The 20,987-nt window shown below is 41.8% G+C and overlaps 1 protein-coding gene across 1 annotated transcript in view; it reads left to right on the plus strand.

Moving 5' to 3' along the window:
* Nucleotides 1-1,084: 1,084 nt before the first annotated feature.
* The window catches only part of LOC311090803 (alpha-2-macroglobulin-like), a 39,956-nt gene continuing 20,053 nt past the window's right edge, over nt 1,085-20,987 (plus strand). The window contains exons 1-8 of the mRNA XM_084126340.1: nt 1,085-1,257; nt 11,248-11,428; nt 11,535-11,697; nt 12,594-12,646; nt 12,759-12,779; nt 12,969-13,134; nt 20,574-20,658; nt 20,853-20,964. Coding sequence (XP_083982466.1) covers nt 1,172-1,257; nt 11,248-11,428; nt 11,535-11,697; nt 12,594-12,646; nt 12,759-12,779; nt 12,969-13,134; nt 20,574-20,658; nt 20,853-20,964 — 867 coding nt within the window. The 5' untranslated portion in view covers nt 1,085-1,171. The remainder of the gene's footprint in view (nt 1,258-11,247; nt 11,429-11,534; nt 11,698-12,593; nt 12,647-12,758; nt 12,780-12,968; nt 13,135-20,573; nt 20,659-20,852; nt 20,965-20,987) is intronic.

The following is a 20,987-nucleotide window of genomic DNA, read 5'->3' on the forward strand; positions in this document are numbered from 1 at the left end:
GTAACTCTCTCACTCTCACTGAGTGGGTGTAGGGGATTGTTGACCCTTGATTTCAGTATTGATTGGTTTCAGGAAATAGGTCAGGTGCCTGTTTTTTTCTGTGTATAGTTTGTACAGAAGATACATATATTGCCAAAAGTTTTGGGACGTCTGCCTTTACATGCACATGAACTTTAATGATATCCCATTCTTAACCCGTAGGGTTTAATATGGAGTTGGCCCACCCTTTGCAGCTTCAACTCTTCTGGGAAGGCTTTCCACAAGGTTTAGGAGTGTGTTTATGGGAAGTTTTTGACCATTCTTCTGTAAGCGCATTTGTGAGGTCAGGCACTGATGTTGGACGAGAAGGCCTGGCTCACAGTCTCCGCTCTAATTCATCCCAAAGGTGTTCAATCGGGATGAGGTCAGGACTCTCTGCGGGCCAGTCAAGTTCCTCCACACTAAACTCGCTTATCCATGTCTTTTTTGGACCTTGCTTTGTGCACTGGTGCGCAGTCATGTTTGAACCGGAAGGGGCCATCCCTAAACTGTTCCCACAAAGTTGGGAGCATGAAATTGTCCAAAATGTCTTGGTATGCTGAAGCATTAAGAGTTCCTTTCACTGGAACTAAGGGGTCAAGCCCAACCCCTGAAAAACAACCCCACACTATTATCCCCCCTCCTCCAAACTTTAGACTTGGCACAATGCAGTCAGGCAAGTACCGTTCTCCTGGCAACCGCCAAACCCAGACTAGTCCATCGGTTTGCCATCGGATAAATTACCTAAATTAATAACTTTTTTACAACAAAAATGAACCATCACTGAACTTACTTAAACTGGACTGTGACGCTATTTTCTGCTGTACAGCCGAAACAAACATTGTTGCATTATTTTCGTTATCACAGTAAAGCTGCTTTGAAACAAACTGTATTGTAAAATGAGCTATATAAATAAAGGTGACTTGACCATTTTACTGCATGCCAGACTACTATTTTTAATATTTGTTGCAAATGTATTTTTAAGGCTTTAGTAGATCTAATTTAGCACATGTTTTTTAACTGCAGTGCCTTCATGGTTGAATCATTAATCAGATGATCAATACACATGTTTTGAAGGACCTGCTTTAGCATGAGAGTCCCTTTAAAAGAGACGGTCCAGTTCATCTCATACCGTGGATGATCGCTCGTCATCATGGCTCTGAATATTGGCTGCTGTTGGAAAGGGCTCCTCCTGCTCTCTTTCCTCCTGATCTGTGTCAATGGACAAACATCAGGGCCGTAAGTTTTTAACAGTTTTTGCTGAGGTTAAAATTATTAGTATACCATTAGTCATTGCCCACTAAACATTGGACGTCGGATAGACGTGCAGATGTGTGGTTCAGCGATCTCTGTGACAGGAGAAAGTGTGTGTGTGTGTGTGTCTGTCTGTGTCTGTGTCTGTCTCTGCCTGTCGTCTCACGAGGAGAAGCCTAAAGAAGCCGCTGTTTTGTTTGAGGAGAAAGTTATTGAAGAGTGTGTGAGAGAGCGCACTGAGCGCGATTGTTGTTTGGAAAAGACTTATATAATAAAACACACGATCCGCAAGCCGACCCCGTCTCCTTCCTTCTTTCCACAAACAAACTTTAGTGGACAGACGTCAACATTAGATGTGCGGAAGACGTCGAAAAAATACGTCGCCTGGCGTCACAAAACAACCCCTTCAGTGGACCGAATTTGGACGTCCAAAAATTACATGAAAAAGACGTCACTCCGACATCATATTGCGCAGTGGGTGTGTAAGAAATGTCTTGATTTCTCCTGTATTTATTTAACTGATCTGTGTTTTACAGTAGAGGTTTACTGTTTAACCTTTATGCCTTATTATATATTTTACGACGTTGAGTGCATTAAGGGACAAAAATGTCCACTCTAAACACTGCCATAAACTATTATATATTTTTTTATTTTCCACTTTCACTGAGTTAAATATTTTAACCAACATCAGTCCTGAAAATAACTACCAAATATTTATTTAATTTTCAGAATTTTAACCCCTTAAATGCCATTTGTTTACATGATGCCACTGTTTTTATCGATGGAAAAAAAATAACAATTGTGTACTACATGCTAGGTGGATTTCTTGGGAGGGAATTATCACAGCCTGGTATATGTCCATGATTAGCAGCAACATTGATTTTTACGCATTTTTATTTTTTGTGTTATGTCAGATTTAAAAAAAAAAAAAATCACACTTAGCACGTTAAGGACCAAAAATGGTCACATAATAAACACTGCCTAAAATATTATAATTATTTTCCACTTTTACTGAGTTAAATCTTTTAACTAGCATCTGTCCTCATCATAACTACCAAATATTTATTTAATTTCAGGATTTTAACCCTTTAAATTCCAGTTTTGGTGACGATACCATCGATTTGTATGAGAGGAAAAAACACAATAATGTAATTATTTTCTATATACTAAATGCAAAGTGAAAACCTTGGCTTTGGATTATCAAAGTGTTGAATATATCAAAGATTAGCAGCGACATTATTTTTGGTGCATTTTTATTTTTTGTGCAATGTCAGATTTAAAAAAAAAATCACACATAGTGCGTTAAGGACAAATTTGATCCTATTTAAACCCATTAAAATATCCATTTTTGAACTGTCATAATATCATAAAATTTCTATTCAAATACCCTGTCATTACCAAGCCTTGGGGTAAAATATTTACTTTTGACTGTTTTCCACCATTTGGTACCATTTTTCATATAATTGACATACTGCAAACATCTGCAGTATTGCAAACATTTTCCTGATTTCTACTAGGTGACTATAACCTGTGCCTGTCTCCCTACACATCAAAATTTGCTCTAAAAAGAAAGCAAAACTACAAGATCACCATGAACATGTTTTTTTTTTTTCTAAATTCTATAAACATATCAAACATATCAAAAACTTCTAAACAAAATGGGGTCATTGTTCAGCTCATTTGCAGGAGCTGCAGAATTGCAATGCATGCTCCTTACAGATGTAAATGCCACATTTTGAGCAGGTGGTGGAGATTTTTCTTTTTTTGTTAGTGCAGAAACTGCACCTCCTCCTCTTCTTTTTTTATGGGTGTCTGCAGCCCCACTTGCCTCTGAATTTTCTGCTCTCCGCTGTGATTGCACTATGGCTGCTGCGGCTGGTGCCTCCTTTTAAAGGTTTTCTCCTGGTTCCAGGAAGGGCAACAGCCACCCACATGACAAAGGCGTTGAAAGCAGAGACATCTATTAGATTGTAGAAGAGCGCCATCGGCCACCGACTTGTCTTCCTCTTGAAGCTGTATGCGCCAACAACCTGCAAAATAAAAAAAAAGATCAAGGAAAAATGTGACCCTGGATCACAAAACCAGTCTTATGTTGCACGGGTATATTTGTGGCAATAGCCAACAAAACATTGTATGGGTCAAAATTATAGATTTTTCTTTTATGCCCAAAATCATTAGGATATTAAGTAAAGATCATGTTCCTTGAAGATATTTTGTAAATTTCCCACCTTAAAACATTTATTTTTGTGAATGAATGCAGCACTATCGCCAGTAGAAATGGAGAACTTTAAAGGCGATTTTCTCAATATTTCGATTTTTCTGTACCCTCAGATTCCAGATTTTCAAATAGTTGTATCTCGGCCAAATATTGTCCTATCCTAACAAACCATACATCAATGGAAAGATTATGTATTCAGCTTTCAGATGATATATAACTCTCAATTAAAAAAAAAATTTTTTGGCCCAAGTTATAAGAGAAAAAAAAAATACAAGAGAAAAAAATGCATGATAAACTTAGTACTAAATATACCTATATTTTAGAAAACCACATAAAGATGTGTATATAAAATAAATGTGTGAGTTACTGTTGCTAATAGCACATACCTTATCCAGGTATATTATTATTCACTTGGTTTAGTAGTCCACTGCTTCGGTGGTCGTGTAGGTTCTCTTACGAGAGGTCTCTCGTACTGCGTAATATCTTACGCTAGGCGAAACCTCTTTTCCGCGAGATATTGAAGCAAAAAATGATCCATAATTTTGAATTAATGTAAAACGCGTTGCGGCAGCATGCAGACATGGGCGAGACAGCTCGCACGCCCATTGGCTGCCCTGCGGCAACTGCAGCAGCCTATCGAGAGAGGCCCCTCGTGACGTCAGATCCAATGAGGGCACTTCGCGCCCACTGCGTCACGTCCTGCCGAAACAGGCGTGGCTTGGGCCTATAAATATGGCTCGACAGGCTGTAGAATCTGATTTTTCATCTCTTCAGCGAAGCTCACACATCGCTGGATCCCGAGAGGAAGAAGCCGCGCCGTCAGAAAAAGCCTTCTGCGGGACGAGCCTTTGCATCTGAAGCCGCTGGTCGACAACTCGCCGCCTTCAGTCGGCGTTCCTGTTACGCTATCCGGCATATTATATCCTTTTCTCTGCTATTGTATGTTCGCCGCTTTGACACACTCTTCTAAAAGAGAAATTTCCTATGAGGCGTTGTTTCAAATGCCTCGCACACTCCCGCACTCTCTCTCCCTCTGTTCGAGCCGCGCAAACTGCGCCGTTCACAAGGGATGTCAGAAGCGGACGGTCACGGGGCTAGCTTTCTCGCTCTCTCCCTCCGTTTGAGCCGCGCAAGCTGCGCCGTTCACAAGGAATGTCAGAAGCAGACGGTCACGGGGCTAGTTTTCTTTACGTTACAAGAAAGCTACCCTGCCCTTGTGCCCCGTTCGCGCGCATCACTCGCCAGCGAAAGGAGGAAAGAGAGTGTTTTTAGTCCCGCCGAGGCCGGACCAACCTCCATTTCTCACACATTTCTCAGTCCCCTCTTAAGTTCAGGCGATTGGAAATATCAATATTGCAGTAAACGAGCCTGTTATAGTACATGCACGCCTGCAAACAAACGCCGTCACAAGACATGACGCTCTCTTATATGCTCGCGCTAACTGAAAGCTTATGTGTTTTCCCCCTGTGGCTCAGTGGCGAAATCCTAGGCTTTCGCGCTAGAGACCCGTGTTCGAATCCTGGCTCTGGCGGCAAATAAAAAATTATGCCGTTCGCTTCTCCGAGCTCGCGGCCAGCTTTCTTACATACAGAAAGCGAACCCGCCTCTCGCACATGATGGTGCTCAAGTATTTATTAGCGTCTAAACATATGAGCCTTCAAAGCATTTCGCTCTGTCAGTCCCCTTAAAAAGGCGACTGCAGATGTGTATTTTTGTGCTCGCCTGCACCCAAACACCGTTTCTATGGCAACTCAGAGAAATCTCATAGAGTACAATCCTGGTCATCCGGCTCACGCCGATGGTGTCTACGATGGTGTTCAAGTCCCGCTGCGGCCAGACTTCCACCAAAACTTCTCGCTCGTTCAGTTCCAGAAAATGCGACTGTTCCAGTGTATTTAGCAGAAAACAAGCTGGTTACACAGCTTGTTTGCCTGCACACAAACGCTGTTTTAACGGCGACCCAGATAAATCTCATAAAGAGTGTATTTTCTGGTTTTCCGGCCACGGCCGATGGTGTTATGAGTGTAGTAAAAATGCCCACAGCCCAGTGCTCATTCCTACACACAGGCACAGCCCAACACATTCCAGGGCTCGCACACATAAAATCGACTCATGTTGATTGTGCATTGAATGTAGTGAATGTGCCCACGACCCAGTGCCCACAAACACTACACACTGCATGTCTCACGGTTTCTGTAAAAACGAAACCAACGCACATACAGTCTGCTCAAGCAGACGGTGTTTTCAGTGCTGTCCCGCTGTCCCACGCCCACATTCACTCACAGACATGACAAGCCCTACGGGGAGTCGCCCCGCTCGCTCTCTCTCAGCAAACTGCCATAGGAGAGTTGAGCGTGGGCAGGCTGCCCGCTGTGATCAGTGCGCCCCCCGCCTCGAACGCTGCAAGCACGGCGTCTATGTTACAGCATACCAATGCTCTCCGGTCGCCACCATGTCGCGACCAGAGCCCAGATCTCATTCAAACCCGAGCTATTCATGCAAGTGCATGGGCAAAGCTCCCCGGGGTATCAGAACGGGTGCTGAACATTATAAAAGAGGCTATTCGCTACAGTTCGCTCGACGCCCCCGCCGTTACGCGGCGCGAATCGCAACTACGGTGAAAAGGGAAGTAGCACATCTACTTCGAGCCGAAATAGCGAAACTGTTGAGCAAAGGGGCCATAGAGCCTTTATCTCAAGCTCAGAGCGAAGGGGGCCTATACAGCAGATATTTTCTGGTACCGAAAAAAGACGGGGGTCTCAGACCCATTCTAGATCTAAGACAGCTGAACAAAGTGCTTTCGAAACGCCGGTTCAGAATGCTCACAACCAGGAAAATCCTCTCGCAAATTCGCGAAGGGGACTGGTTTATGTCAATAGATCTGAAGGACGCATATTTCCAAATCCAAATAGCATCACGTCACAGGCAATTTTTGAGATTCACCTTCGAGGGCCAGGCATATCAATACACAGTCCTGCCGTTTGGCCTGTCCCTAGCACCTCGTACATTCACGATGTGCATGGACGCGGCGCTTGCACCCCTGAAACTTCGGGGCATGCGAGTTTTGAATTACTTGGACGATTGGCTGATTCTAGCTCGATCACACTCAGAGCTCATAGAACACAGGACCATATTACTCGGAACATCTCGAGAATCTAGGTCTCAAAGTCAATTGGGCGAAGAGTTCACTGTCTCCCAGTCAGAGAATATCTTTTCTGGGCACAGAACTGGACTCGCTGTCTATGACAGCACAGCTATCGCCACGGCGCAGACTGAACATTCAGCGCATGACGGAATCCTTCCGCTGCGGCACTATAGTCCCGCTCAGACAGTTTCAGAAAATGCTGGGTCTCATGGCCTCAGCATCATCAGTACTCCAGTTGGGCCTGCTTCACATGCGCCCACTGCAGTTCTGGCTAAAAGTGCGAGTACCGCGTCGAGCATGGACTTCCGGTCTGTTCCGCCTCAAGGTCGATCAGAAATGCGTCTCAGTTCTGAAACCTTGGAGGGAGACCGATTGGTACTGGTCAGGTGTAAGCCTGGGGATTTCCTCGAGTGTGAAGGTCGTGTCTACGGACGCCTCCACCTCGGGATGGGGAGAGCTGCTCGAGCCAGTGGTCAGAATGGGAAAAGCTTCTACACATAAACTGCTTGGAAATGATGGCAGTCGACAACGCGCTGAGGCGTTTTTGTACCCAGATAAAAGGACACCACGTTTTGGTCCGTTTGGACAACATGTCGGTGGTAGCCTATATAAATTGCCAAGGAGGTATCAGATCCCGAAACCTCTCAGTGAGCGCGACGTGTATGAAATTTGGGCCAAATGACTCGAAAGTCATACTCAAACCAAGGCACGGGTACGTTCCTAAATCCCTCAACACACCGTTTAGGGCTCAGGTGATTTCCCTGTCGGCCCTGTTGGTCTCTAATGAGGAGAAGGACGCGAGCTTCCTTTGCCCGTTCAGGGCATTAAGGGTTTATGTGTCTCGCTCGACTGTATTCAGACAGACGGAGCAGCTCTTTGTTTCGTTCAACAGACGTTCTAAGGGACTAGCTGAGTCTATCCAGGTGGATAGTTGATGCTATAGCATTGGCTTACACTTCTAAGGGCCTGCAGTGCCCGTTAGGTGTCAGAGCGCACTCCACAAGAGGCATGGCCTCGTCGTGGGCTTGGTCTAGTGGGATTGCCTTGCAAGATATCTGTATGGCGGCAGGCTGGGCCTCCCCGTCTACATTTATAAGGTTTTATAACCTAGAGGTTCCCACCTTGCAAGCTGCTTTTGGTCTAAAAATCAGTACGGTCTGCCCGAGGCTATCGGCTCAGAATACTGAAGCTGATCGGTTAAATAACTCTATGGGCAGTGTGTAAGACCCATAATATTCATCAGACCAGGCCCAGTTTGTCGCCCTGACTGTGTGGAACACTATTGATATAATTTGCTCCTTATAGGACGCTACTTATTACAGGAATGATGCTGTTCCAGCCCCTCTTTCCTGGACTCTCTGCGAATCCCTGATGATCATGCACTATATGAGCCCCGGGCACTTGCCCTTGGGACTTTGGTGTTGGATCTCAGCACGCACAGCGTTTTACACTGTGTTCCCCAAGCGTAAGATATTATGCAGTACGAGAGACCTCTCGTAAGAGAACGTACTCGGTTACTAACGTAACCTCGGTTCTCTCTAGAAGAGGGAACGAGTACTGCGTATCTTTGCCGTGCATGCATCACGCTCTGGTTCACTTTGGCGATGAAAAAACAGATTCTACAGCCTGTCGAGCCATATTTATAGGCCCAAGCCACTCCCGTTTCGGCGGGACGTGACGCAGTAGGCGCGAAGTGCCCTCATTGGATCTGACGTCACGAGGGGCCTCTCTCGATAGGCTGCTGCAGTTGCCGCAGGGCAGCCAATGGGCTCGCAAGCTGTCGGTACGGTACGGTACGGTTCGGGTCTGTTAACCATGATCTGGCTAGCGTTTCCACTGCCAACAGTACCCTTACTTGATAGGCGTGGTGTTTCGATCGACGTCATTTTCGAGCGAAGAAGAACATAGTAAACTACAATGGATGACATACAGCAGATCTTGTTCTTGCTCCTCGACATGTTTGTCACAAGAAGACAAGCGCCGACATTAGGCTTTTCTCAATATCAAGTGCGCAAAGTTTGTACTTGCCATGTGCGACTCCTACATGCAAATGGTACAGCGCGTTCTTAAAAGCGTCACTCAGCTCGCTCTGCTACTCCGGTTATCTCTGTTACTCTGTATGTACATTTTAAGAAACAATAAAATGAAATATGTTATAAAACACCACTCTGTCTCTTTTCGTTTTCATTTAAATAAATTAAACATTATAGGGACACAAATGTGGTTCATGCGCAACGCATATTGATTATTCACTGCACGTTATACGTTATTCTATTTATAACAAAACGAAATTTAAAACACAACCCTAACGTTACCTCTTTTCATTTAAATAAAAAAAAAAAATTACACATATTCCAGGCAATATAGCCTATGCATTTGTACAAATGTTGCAATAAACATCAGTGATAATCTTGTAATAAAAAAATGACAAGAAACCATATTTCTTTTTGTAAAATTTCAGTTTTATCAATAATAGCCAATATAAAAGTTTAAGTAAAAGGTACAAGAAGCTATACAATAAGAAATAAAGCAAACAATTCAGTCAAATATCCAAATGCAGCGCTCTAGTCTAACATTACAACAGTAAAGTTAAATACAAATAGCCTATAATATGAAACTAAACTTAGCCCTCAGCCAAAACGATTGACAGGGAACGAATTATATCGCCCGTTAGATCGCCCGTTAGGTCTACACAAGACGAATTATATCTCATGTTTAACCACTACCGTCGGAGTCAGCGGCGAACGTCAGAAGAACTAGCCGAGGAAAGGCTCATCCAGCCGGGAAACATGAGCGCCGAGCGCCCGCTGATCGCATGGATCTCACAACCGGGAAAAAAAAATCATCTTTATAAATAAACCACAGATTTGAGCTTTAAACAATTACATTCTCGCCTGAAAAACTCTTAAAATTACATTTCGTGACACAGTAATAGTAGTATTATATTAAACTGTATATTAAAAAATGGCGCTTCTTATGTTGTCATTCCCCTTGTAGCACGCGCAAGTGACGACTCTCTGTCAACCAATCAACGTCCTGCAGTGAGTCTAGCTCCACCTTTTAGTACCGTACCACTGTGCTAGGTACCCCAATGGAAGGGTACCTAAAAAGTGTTGCGGTACGGTTCGGCATTTTGGTACCATTCACAACTTTTGATAGTGGAAACGCAAATAAATGTGTACCGTTCCGTACCGTACCGCTCAGTGGAAACAAGCCATTAGTAACCGAGTATGTTTTCTTCATCTTGTCGAGTGTGAAATGGCCACACCAAAGAGGTGCACAGCTTTATAACTTTTGCATCAATCGCACTTGTATAAACACTGATTTCTCAACTATTCTAATCCCTTGCAGCTACATCTTTGTGTTGCCGTAAGATGCAAGGTGTTATTATTGTCTAAGGACTGACTGCATGGCTGTGTTTGTGCCTCTACATAGGTGAGAAATTATCAATTAACTTTGAAACATAGACTGCTAAAAAAAAACTAAGCTGTGTCAAAGGTTCATGTCTGTGCGTAAAATACGCATGAATCAGACCGAAAGCAAACAATGCAGTGAGAAGCGCTTTCTCTTGCTAAATGCACACACACACATACACGCCTACACACACATCCTACACCACCGACACACACACACACACACACACACACACACACACACACACAGAGAGGGAGAGAGAGAGAGAGAGAGAGAGAGAGAGAGAGAGAGAGAGAGAGAGAGAGAGAGAGAGAAAGAGAGAGAGTGAGAGTATAGACAGAAAGCGTAAAATATGACCTTCAGGATATTATGATTTTTGTCACTCGCCTAAACACCATGTATTATATTTAGGCCCTACACACACACACACACACACACACACACACACACACACACACACACACACACACACACACTTTTGTCAACGCAGACACACATTGCTCTCAGACATCCACATATACTCATTTTACAACATCATTTTAGATCATTGAGCCATTAAAATGCTTCATAACACAGTCAATAGTGCCCATCGTGGAAACCAGGAAAATAACGTGCATTTCCCCCCATAGGGAATACCTATGTAGTGACGTCATCTGGTGGAATACACTATATAATGCAAATATAATGCTTTTGCTTCAAAATGAAAGGATGTTTCAACAAGTCATGATTCATGTATTAATGATGGCCCCGGCTTTAAACGACATTTTAATGGGTTTCAATGGGCCATTTTTGGTCATTATGGTGCTATATGTTCCTATTTGATCTACAACAGTGTGTTATACATATTATGCAACATGGGATCAAAATTGTAACATTTATCCAAAGAGTCACAATTTTGCCAAATTACATACCATTTGCATTAAAACAGCCAAAATGGTCAAAGAAATTAAACTGAAAATTACCACAAAAGTCCTAATGCAGCAAGAAGGTTAAGATACAACTTAAGGTGTAAGATCATTTAAAATTAATGACAGTGACAGATTTTTTTTAATGGCAGTGTATTTTTAAGAGCAATTCTCTGAATAAACGTACAAATATAAAGAATTTAGTCACCAGACTTAATTCACAGTTTGTTGTTTGATGTTTTATTTTTCTTATTACATCTAACCAATATTGTATGATCATTTTCTCTGGACAGATATTTCATGGTGATGTTTCCTGCAGTGATCAAGTCGGGATCTGAGGCCAAACTGTGTGCAAGTCTTCTCAAGCCCAATGAAAGCCTTGTCATGAACATTCATCTGGTTCATGGTATCCAGAGCACATTACTGCTGCAGGAGAAAGCTGAGGAAGAGTTTCATCGCTGCTTTAACTTCAAGGTCTGCCATCAAAACATGCACATAATGAATATTATCAAATATGTTTCATCATAATGCATCTAGTTTTTGTGGCAGGTTGTGAATACAGGAAATTATTTCTCATCAGGCTCCTCTGGTCAAGGCAGAATCAGTGCAGAAAATGAAGGTTGAACTTCACGGAGAGACTTTCAGGATGACTGAAGAGAAAAAAGTCATGTTCAAGCATGTTCAAGTTCATCCTCTGACTTTTATCCAGACTGATAAACCCATCTATACTCCAGGACAGACAGGTGAGCTGTGAATGTCTCAAAGGCTAAAGCTCAGTAAATAATGCTGGTGTCACTGACATCTAAACCCTGATCACAGCTGATGTAGCACATATAAGTAAAGCACACTATGATCAGGCAACGAGCATAGGTCAAAGATTAAAAATGTTGCACAAACCAGCAGATGGTAAAAGAGTATGAAGTAAACAGTTCAATTAATGGATTTACAAACAAAAAGAGGAGCAGAGGAAAAGATAAGATATTAAGGATGAGTAGCTTTGAATTCTAACAGCTTTGAAACACGAGAATGGTCATCTAGTGTGCATTTGAGCAATCCCCTCACTTTCAAACATGTTCAGCCTAAATACTGTAATTACAAATATGATATCGATATTGATATCAGTATCTGTGTGACTTTATTTTATATGAAATCTATGGATACTATAGATTAGGGGTGTTCTTGGAGAGCCCACAGCCCTGCAGAGTTTAGCTTTAACCCTAATTATTAAATGTACCTGATCAGGTCCTTCAGGGTTATTTGAAATCAACAGGGTTTGGACTAAACTCTGAAGCCCTCCAGGAGTTTGACACCCCTGATATAAATTGTTACATGTAATAAACCTCATAGCTGTCTGGGATAGGCCTACTTGATTCTAACTGGTCAGCTGGAGCAAATTGTCAGACATTTTTGTAACATTATGGCTAAAACAGGCAGCTGTGACAGCTAGTTGAGTTTGGCTCAAAAGACACATTCACCCAGCAGCAGAATACAGTTGTCAGCCCAGTATTTGACACTTAATACGGTTCACACACAGTTTGGTAATTTACAGGAGAGAAATATGACTGTAAGCAATTGTCCCTTACATAAGAGCTGAAGACATCAAAAGTGAAGTTTTTTAATACACATTTCTATTTTACAGTAAACTTCAGAGTTGTTACCATGGATACAAACTTTGCACCCCTTGATCAGCAGGTCTGATGTGTTTATCTGGCATCTTTATTTTCTCTTGCATTGTTGAATACACGTTTAATAAATGAACACATTTTTGTCTTTTGACCTTAAATTACTATTTGCTCTTTCACAGTATAGTACAGTGGTTCTTGAGGTAAGAACACAAAACCTTCTGTGCAGTCATAACAAACACACCTTTTAAATCTGATTAACACTAGAAATTTGGATATATTTGCAATTATTGTGTTTTCAGTAGGGTAATTATATATTTTTTCATTGTTAGTCAGGATATGTGTAGCTGACTGTCACAAAATATCTGCACTGTGTCTTTGCTATTAAACAGGACAGTGAAGGTAACCGGATTGGCCAATGGACAAATGTTTCTTCAACAAGGTGGATTTTGCAGCGTTCTTATGAATTAAACCCAGAGGCCCGTCAAGGCATGTACAAACTGAAGGCTTTTATTGGTGACAGGATGATCTCACATGATTTTGAAGTGAAACAATATGGTAAGTCATAAAAACAACTTATGACGGTAACCTTGGTTCCCTGAAGAGGGAACGAGACACTGCAACGTAAGTTACGACACTATGGGAACACCTTTGCATGATTGTGTCTTGAAGCACGTGTGAAATCAGTCCAATGGTGTGGCAGAACATCATGGGGGTGACGTCACAACCAGGAAGGTATTAAAGCACCCCTGAACCAAACAATAGCTACGTTTACATGGACACAATCGGAATGAAATCAATACGATTGATGAATCCGAACAAGGGGTTTACATGAATGAAATATAAAGTAATCGGGTTGATGTGCGCGTTTATATGTCACAAGTTTCAAATCAGATCTGATGTTTTGACATGCGCACACTGCACGAATATACAGAGTTTCCCGCTTTTCGCGCATAAATATTCTCCTCTATTGGTTCTTTATTTGTTTTAAACAGCAGACGTGATATTAATTCGTCTCTGGTCATAATTTAGAGCATATTAACTGTTTTGCTGTGCTGCTTATTGATCACGCAGTAAAAATGCCCCTCCCCACGGCCAAAACCAGACGTCTGTGGATGAGAATCCAAAACAAGGACTGGTGGGACGTTGTCCTGCTTCACTTCACAGACGCGCGAGTGAAATGAGAATTTTAGAATGACGAGAAACTTATTAATATGATACTTTATTCAACAGGAAGAACAGCTTGTTCCACACGTCATACGTCATTACGCTATTTATCGTCATTGCACATGCGCAGTCCTTTCAGTTTCAGTTTTCAATCCGATCAAGTGTTTACATGTTCTCTCGATCGGATTACAAAAGGGATAAACCACCCCTTTCAATCCGATCGAAATTTCATTCGGATCGAGCTCAATCGGATCGATTAAGGTGTTTACATGAAGGTTTTTTAGTCCGATTGAGCCATCAATCCGATTATAAGTGTCCATGTAAACGCAGCTAATGTCAGCTTCTGATAGGCTGAAGTAAGTCATGAAGTAAGTAAGTGAAGTGAAATAAGTTATGGCGAAGCAATGCAGCATCTCGTTCCCTCTTCAGGGAACCGAGGTTACAGTCGTAACCGAGGCATTCCCTTTCAAAGGAACTGGCGCTGCGTTGTAAGTTACAATACTATGGGAACGTTAATACCTACTATGCCATACTGACCAGTGCTTGTCTAGTGTGAATAATATCTGGAGCGCAACTAAGACTGAAGCACCTGGAAGCCAGGGGTGGTGCCCAGGTTAAGGTCATAGAACCTGACGAATGTGTGCGTAGAGGACCAGCCCGCTGCAGCACATACGTCATGAAGAAAGGCCCCAGAAGGCTTTAGAAGCCGCCATACTCCTAGTAGAATGGGCCCAGACAGCCAAGGGAGAAGGCTGACCGGCCAATTCATAAGCAAGAGAGATAACCTCGACAATTCACTTACTCATTCTCTGCTTAGATGCTGGGTACGCCTTTCTGGGTGACCCAAAGCATTCAAAGAGTTGATCAGATTTACGCCACACGGCAGCTCTGTGAATGTAAGCATCAAGCGCCCTAACCAAGCAAAGCACATTTAATTTCTCCTGGTCTGGGCGGAGGACAGAAGGCCTGCAGGCCTAATCCTCAATGTTCCACGGAGGAAACAAGATACTAATGGGTCTCTTTTCAAGGATACACCACTCAAAGGAGTGTGGTAAACAGGGCCAAATAAACCTTAAGTGTAGAAGGGAATAATCCTGTAGAGAAACGCTCTTGCGGAAACTCTAGCACTGTACCAACCGGGCAGTTAACTGGGTCTAAACCTCCGTTGTGAGACTCAAACCCACAACTTTCATACCTCTGGGGGGTTAAATATTTAGCCCCAGCCTGACACAGATGGTCCCTCCTGATCGGATCGCCGGCGCTGGATTTTCTTCACATTGTAGCACAATAAATTTAAATTACTCTGTCATTTATGGTCATACAGAAAAAATAAATATGAAAAAGGAATCTGTGAGATGTCTACTTTTGTATGTGTCCACTTACAATCAAATCAAAACATTGTGCTTTTGTAAAATAAAGAAAATAAACAGGGTGTGCTTTCTGCCTCTCCGTCTCGCTGAACTTTGTTTTCTTGAGCACGTCTATAAACTGAAACAAAACTCAGCGAATACTTGTCACACATTTATGAGCCATATATCTTTATAAACATTTAAGTGTGTACTTTTAAATTATCGGATTCAAACTGAAAACAAATATTCTCTGTTTAAGTAATTTGTATAAAACCAACAAGATGTCCAGTTTCTCAAGCGCTTGCTCATTATTTTCAATTTGACCACACCCATGCGCGCAAAAGAGATTGACATGCAAATCGTCCACGCCTCACACGAACGCGCTCGTTACCTCAAAAACAAAGCACCAAACTTCATAAGTCTCTGCTTTTCGTTGAATTTGGAAGACACGCTGTAAGCTTACACTGGATTTACCTCAGAAGAAGAAGAACGCGATTTGAAGACAAGAAAGATGTAAGGTAAGAAATTCTTAATTATATTAGTTAATGTTATTTTTGCATTTGAACTGTTGCTAGATATATGGTGAATATTATAATATTTAGACCTGTGTTTACTGTTAAATACTGTGTTTGTGGATATCTGCTCAAACGTAGATATGTAGGCCTAGGCTATAATATAGTAACCATAATGTTTCATATTTTAAAGCGCTGTGCGTTTAAATGTTTCATATTCAAAGCGCGCTGTGCGTTTGAAAAGCAAAACGCACCAAACATTAGGCTTTGTTTTTACTCCAATCTCATTTCATAACATCATAACGAATGGAAACATTTGAAGATCAATAATAATAATGATGATAATCAATATATTTTTCTATAGTGTTGTGTTACTGAAGTGTTCCTTTGAAAGATTTATAGGCTGCTATAGGTTATTGTTATTATTATTTTATGCAGCACTGCACGTAGCCTATGCCTACAAGGCACAACAAACCTGGTGTTCATTATTGTTGGAAACATTTGTGTGTGTGTGTGTGTGTGTGTGTGTGTGTGTGTGTGTGTGTGTGTGTGTGTGTGTGTGTGTGTGTGTGTGTGTGTGTGCGTGCGTGTGTGTGTATTCTGTGAATTTTAAAAAGCAATTTTACCTGAAAAATCTCAAATCTATTCCCAAAATTGTGCAGCCCTATAGTTTCTCTTGATATCAGCATGTTCACAGGTTTTTTTTGTTTTTGTTTTTGTTTTTTTTACAGGGACCAGATGCCACTGAGGATGAGTCCTGCTGACTTCAACATTCACATGAATCTCTGTACATGAACATGGTAAAGTGAAAATCAAACACCTTGGAATTGAAAGGTATGTACAATGTTTTTAGGAATGGCACAAATGTCTCTGTCTTTGGATCATTGTTTTCAATAGTGTGCTTTTTTTTTTTTTTTTTTTAAATCTCCTCATTCTTTGTGCAAGGTTGCTCAGAATGACAGGGCCTGATAGCTCCTAATAGGGCCATTAGGGGAGGGTCTTTGTCTTTCAGGATGCATTTACGTCTCACCGCATAAAGCTTTCTCACACAAAACTGATTTTGATTTTAAAAAATTGATTTTAAATCAATATATCGTCGATGTCAGGTGGAATCCTCGTATCTCCAAAACCATTATTTTTCAGGAAATTAAAAAAAAACGGCATATTTTTGGAGTTATTAAACATTGAATTGTTAAAGTTGGTATTATACCTTATATTGCTATCATATACTGTTGTGTACCAACATTAACACACCATTTCCCCAAAATCATGTTTAATCGGAGATACGAGATTTATGACTTGGGAGCAGGGAGATACGAGGTCACGCTGTCATTGATTAGAATGGTACGGACACAGACGTCGCTGCTGCCAGCAGTGTTCATCAAAGTCTGCGGTCGCGTCGAGCCTTTTGACAAGAGATAAGGCTTTAAGAGCTATTCAAATCTAATGATTGTGGTTACATACATCTTCCTAAACTCCATTTTAAACGTTGAAGAGATATGAGTGATGCAATACCAAAATACTAGGCTGTCTAAAATAGGCGGAAATTAATCTGCACGCAAACAAAGTCGGCGGTCGCGTTGAGCCTTTTGACAAGAGAAAAGGCTTCAATAGTTAACCAAAGCTAACGACTGTGGTTACATATATCTTCCTACACTCCATTTTAAAGGTTTAAGAGCTATAAGTGAAGCAGAACAAAAACGATGAGGTGACTAGGCTGTCTAGGCAGAAATTAGCCTAATCTGCATGCAAACTTACCTTCGTGGCTCACAGGATTCCTTCATTACAGCTATAGATTTTTAACAAAACAGGCCTACTCAAATGTATCTAACCTAACTATTTTCACTCGTTATTGTCCAAAAAACAGACAGAGTTATCCAAAGATAGGCTTAGGCTACTTGGCGCCAGTAGACAGACCTTTTTTCTCCCATAAATAAAACCTGCTACTTGGGGTATTTTACATGCACAGTGCAAACTTCGAGTCAGTAAAATAATAATAAAAACAATAATTTAATGCTGGTATCCAAAACATTTAATTCAATTCAAGTATTATATTAGATACATTTTAAAACTTCAATGCACACGCATAATAAGCCTAGTAATAATAAGCCTAGTAATAAGTAGACATTTAAAATACATCAATAACTGATATCATAGTTTAACACAGATAAAATCAGAGTTAAGGCTTGCTTTACGTGTTGCTCGATGAGGATTTCTTAATCGTTGCGACTTTCAATCCTGAGGAGACAAAATTCAGCAGAAGCTCCCCCCCACCGCGGAGTGAAGAAGAGGTGGAGTTACGAGGATTCTCAGACAGTTGAAGTGTCCAATGGAGTTAAAAGATTTACTCTCAAGCTATTTTCAACACTTTAGATTGGTTAATAATTTGTAAAAATAACAGAACCACGTGGGCACTGACCAATAGCATCGATTTGTGAAAAAAAATAAAATTGACAAAATTTGGACATACGAGGTTTCCGCCCGACAGCGACGAAATTGTCTTATCTGAATGAGCACCTCGGGGTCTTCATTCCTCGGGCCTCAGCCCTTGTCTCAACCTAAGCGACCACCGATGTGTTGTCTAAATGGACAAGAACATGTCCCCCGTAGATCAGAAAACGCACTTCCACAGACCCTGGGATGAGTGGCCCTCCAGGACCGCTCCCCAACATTTGAGAGAAGCATCCGTCATTAGCATCACGTGACGACAAGGAAGTCATAACACTGGGCCTTTGGACAAGAACCAGGGTTTCCTCCACATTGTCAAGGAACAAAGACATTTTCTTGTTACCTTGATCATGTGGAATGGATTGCCCCTCGGGGAAAATCCCCTGGTCTTGAGCCACCACTGCAGGGGTCTCATGTACAACAGGCCAAAATGTATGATGTTGGCTGCTGCTGCCGACAATCTTTGAAACTGTTTGACAGTGCGTGACTGGCCTAGCTTCAGCTCTTTTAATGCTGAGAAGATTATGTGTGCAGGAGAGAAACGTGCCTGCATCATCACAGAATCCTACATAACGCCCAAAAAGGTGGTTCTCTGTACTGGAGAAAGAACAGTCTTCTTTGCGTTCTGCCTCAACCCCTGCTCTTTCATATGAGCGAGAACAACATTTCGATGTTAAAACGCCATGTGCTCTGAATGAGCTAGTATCAACCAATCGTCGATGTTGAAGTGCCCCACAAAAACCCCTGTGTGTGACGTGAAGTAACAGAGGAGACAATAGCAAGTAAAACTGGTCCTTTATTGAACAATACGAGAAACCAGACTCAGAAGGTGTAGGAAGAAAATAGGAACAGTCTCAGTCAATTGCAGGCAGGTCTCACGATCACTCTCAGCATCAGAGGGAAGAAACTCAGGAACGAATGCGTTGGCAGCGCAGGCTTGCGTGGGCAACTCGAAGATGCACGGTCAGATGAGTGACGGTGAAATCCCAGTGAAGACGTGACATGAAGACAAACTGCAACGAAGAATCTCCCAAACGAAACACAGGCTGGAGACACGAGGAGTCGAGGAGGAACAGGAACAGAAAGGGAAACATCCACAAACAACGATCTGACAAACACAAGACGCACGAGGTGAGTATGAATAGGCACTGGAAATGAGAATCACAGCCGCTGATTCTCCCGGAGGATAATCAGCGACCACGCCCACACACCACACACACACACACATAACACAACGCAAGGAAGAGTCAATGAATTCATTAACCAATCGTCGATGTTGAAGGGCCCAACAAAAACCCCCATGCCAGGTTGTGCCAATAGACGATGCTCAGTTGATAGACGCAGTGCACCGATAGACGATGATCAGAAGAGGATTTCCCCGCAAAAATTTTATAGCGCATCACCCCATTACCAAAGAGCTGCGAGGAAAATAAAAGATTAGTTAGATTAGCTTACTCCTCATTTAAAAAACAACTTGATTAAAATGAAAAACTTCTCTTCTAATTTTTTCACTACTTATGGGCCACAAGAGAAATATTAAGAAAATAAATTAAGACAGTTAGCCTAGGCCTATATACCATTATCAGCATGCTGAAGTAGATTCAGCTCTCCTCGTCTCTGAAAGAATATGAACCGTTAATGCAGTGTCAAATGTTTTTGCTTTCACTTTCTGTAGTAATTAATTGACTGGGGTTTGAGACTTCTTCACCACCATAACTCTAAAGCAAAGTATGCACATTGCTTGTGTGATATCCACTGACTCACCTTCATGGTTTATAATGTAAATATTTCCAATATTGTGCGAAAATTTCCTTTATCAATAATTGTTTGAAAAATGATGGACAGAGATTTAGATTTTGCACACGTCATCCCCCGTGATAAAATCAATTAAATAATTAAATAAATGAGTAGCTAAATAAACAAGAACTAAATCACCCCCCCAAACGTCCTGCTTCTCTGCTGGCCAATTGATATTTTATTTTGACACAGCACGAGTGATAACCTTCACTAGCTCTTTGTACCCAGGAGAGTGAAGTTGCGAATCTTCTGCATCGACTCTCAGTACACCAACCTCCTCAGAGGAAGATAACTGAAGCACCGGGCCCTCACTCGGGACGGAAGAAACCGCAGAGCGTGCTTCCTGATCCTGAGAGAGGAGATATATATTAATATATAGGCACACAACCCCAAATTTGACAGATGGAGTAACACAGACCGCTTGCTGAAGAAACAGAAGCTGACATTGTTTGGTTCAGGGGTGCTTTATACCTTCCAGGTCATGATGTCTCCCGCCTATGACGTTCTGCCACACCATTGGACTGATTTCACACGTGCTTCAAGACACAATCACGCAGAGGTGTTCCCATAGTGTCGTAACTTATGACGCAGCACGAGTTCTCTTGAAAGGGAACAGACAATTTGTAGTTTTGCATGGGAAGAGTTTCAATAATATGTTTATATTTTAATTTTTAATATATAAATTGAGTACTAATAACTCTGATTTCTGCCTTCTGCCTTCTAGTTTTGCCTAAGTTTGAAGTTACTGTAAAAAGCCCAAATAAAGTAAGTGTTGAAGAAGAGGAACTGATAATTGAGGTTTGCGGAAAGTGAGTGGTTTCTTTTTATTTCCTGCGTTAAGAGAGCAGTGTGCTCTTCCATTCACACTTTCATTTAATTGTTAATTGTATTATTATTTTTTTTAACTCTTGGGTCAGTTTCTTACTTTAACCCCCCATCCTAATATATTAGTTGCTTAACTAAACCCTGGGCTGTAGATCAGTTGCTTGTACCTTTTTCACAGATACACTTATGGACAGCCTGTACCTGGTAAATCACGGGTGAAAGTGTGCCGTAAGTTCTGGCCCTACATTTTCTCTCCCACAAATTCAGCGTGTTTAGAGGAAACCATTGAGGTATGTGAGTTGAAATGCAGTAC

Source organism: Abramis brama, assembly GCF_963993115.1.
Source record: "Abramis brama genome assembly, chromosome: 10".
In the NCBI taxonomy this organism is placed as follows: Eukaryota; Metazoa; Chordata; class Actinopteri; order Cypriniformes; family Leuciscidae; genus Abramis; species Abramis brama.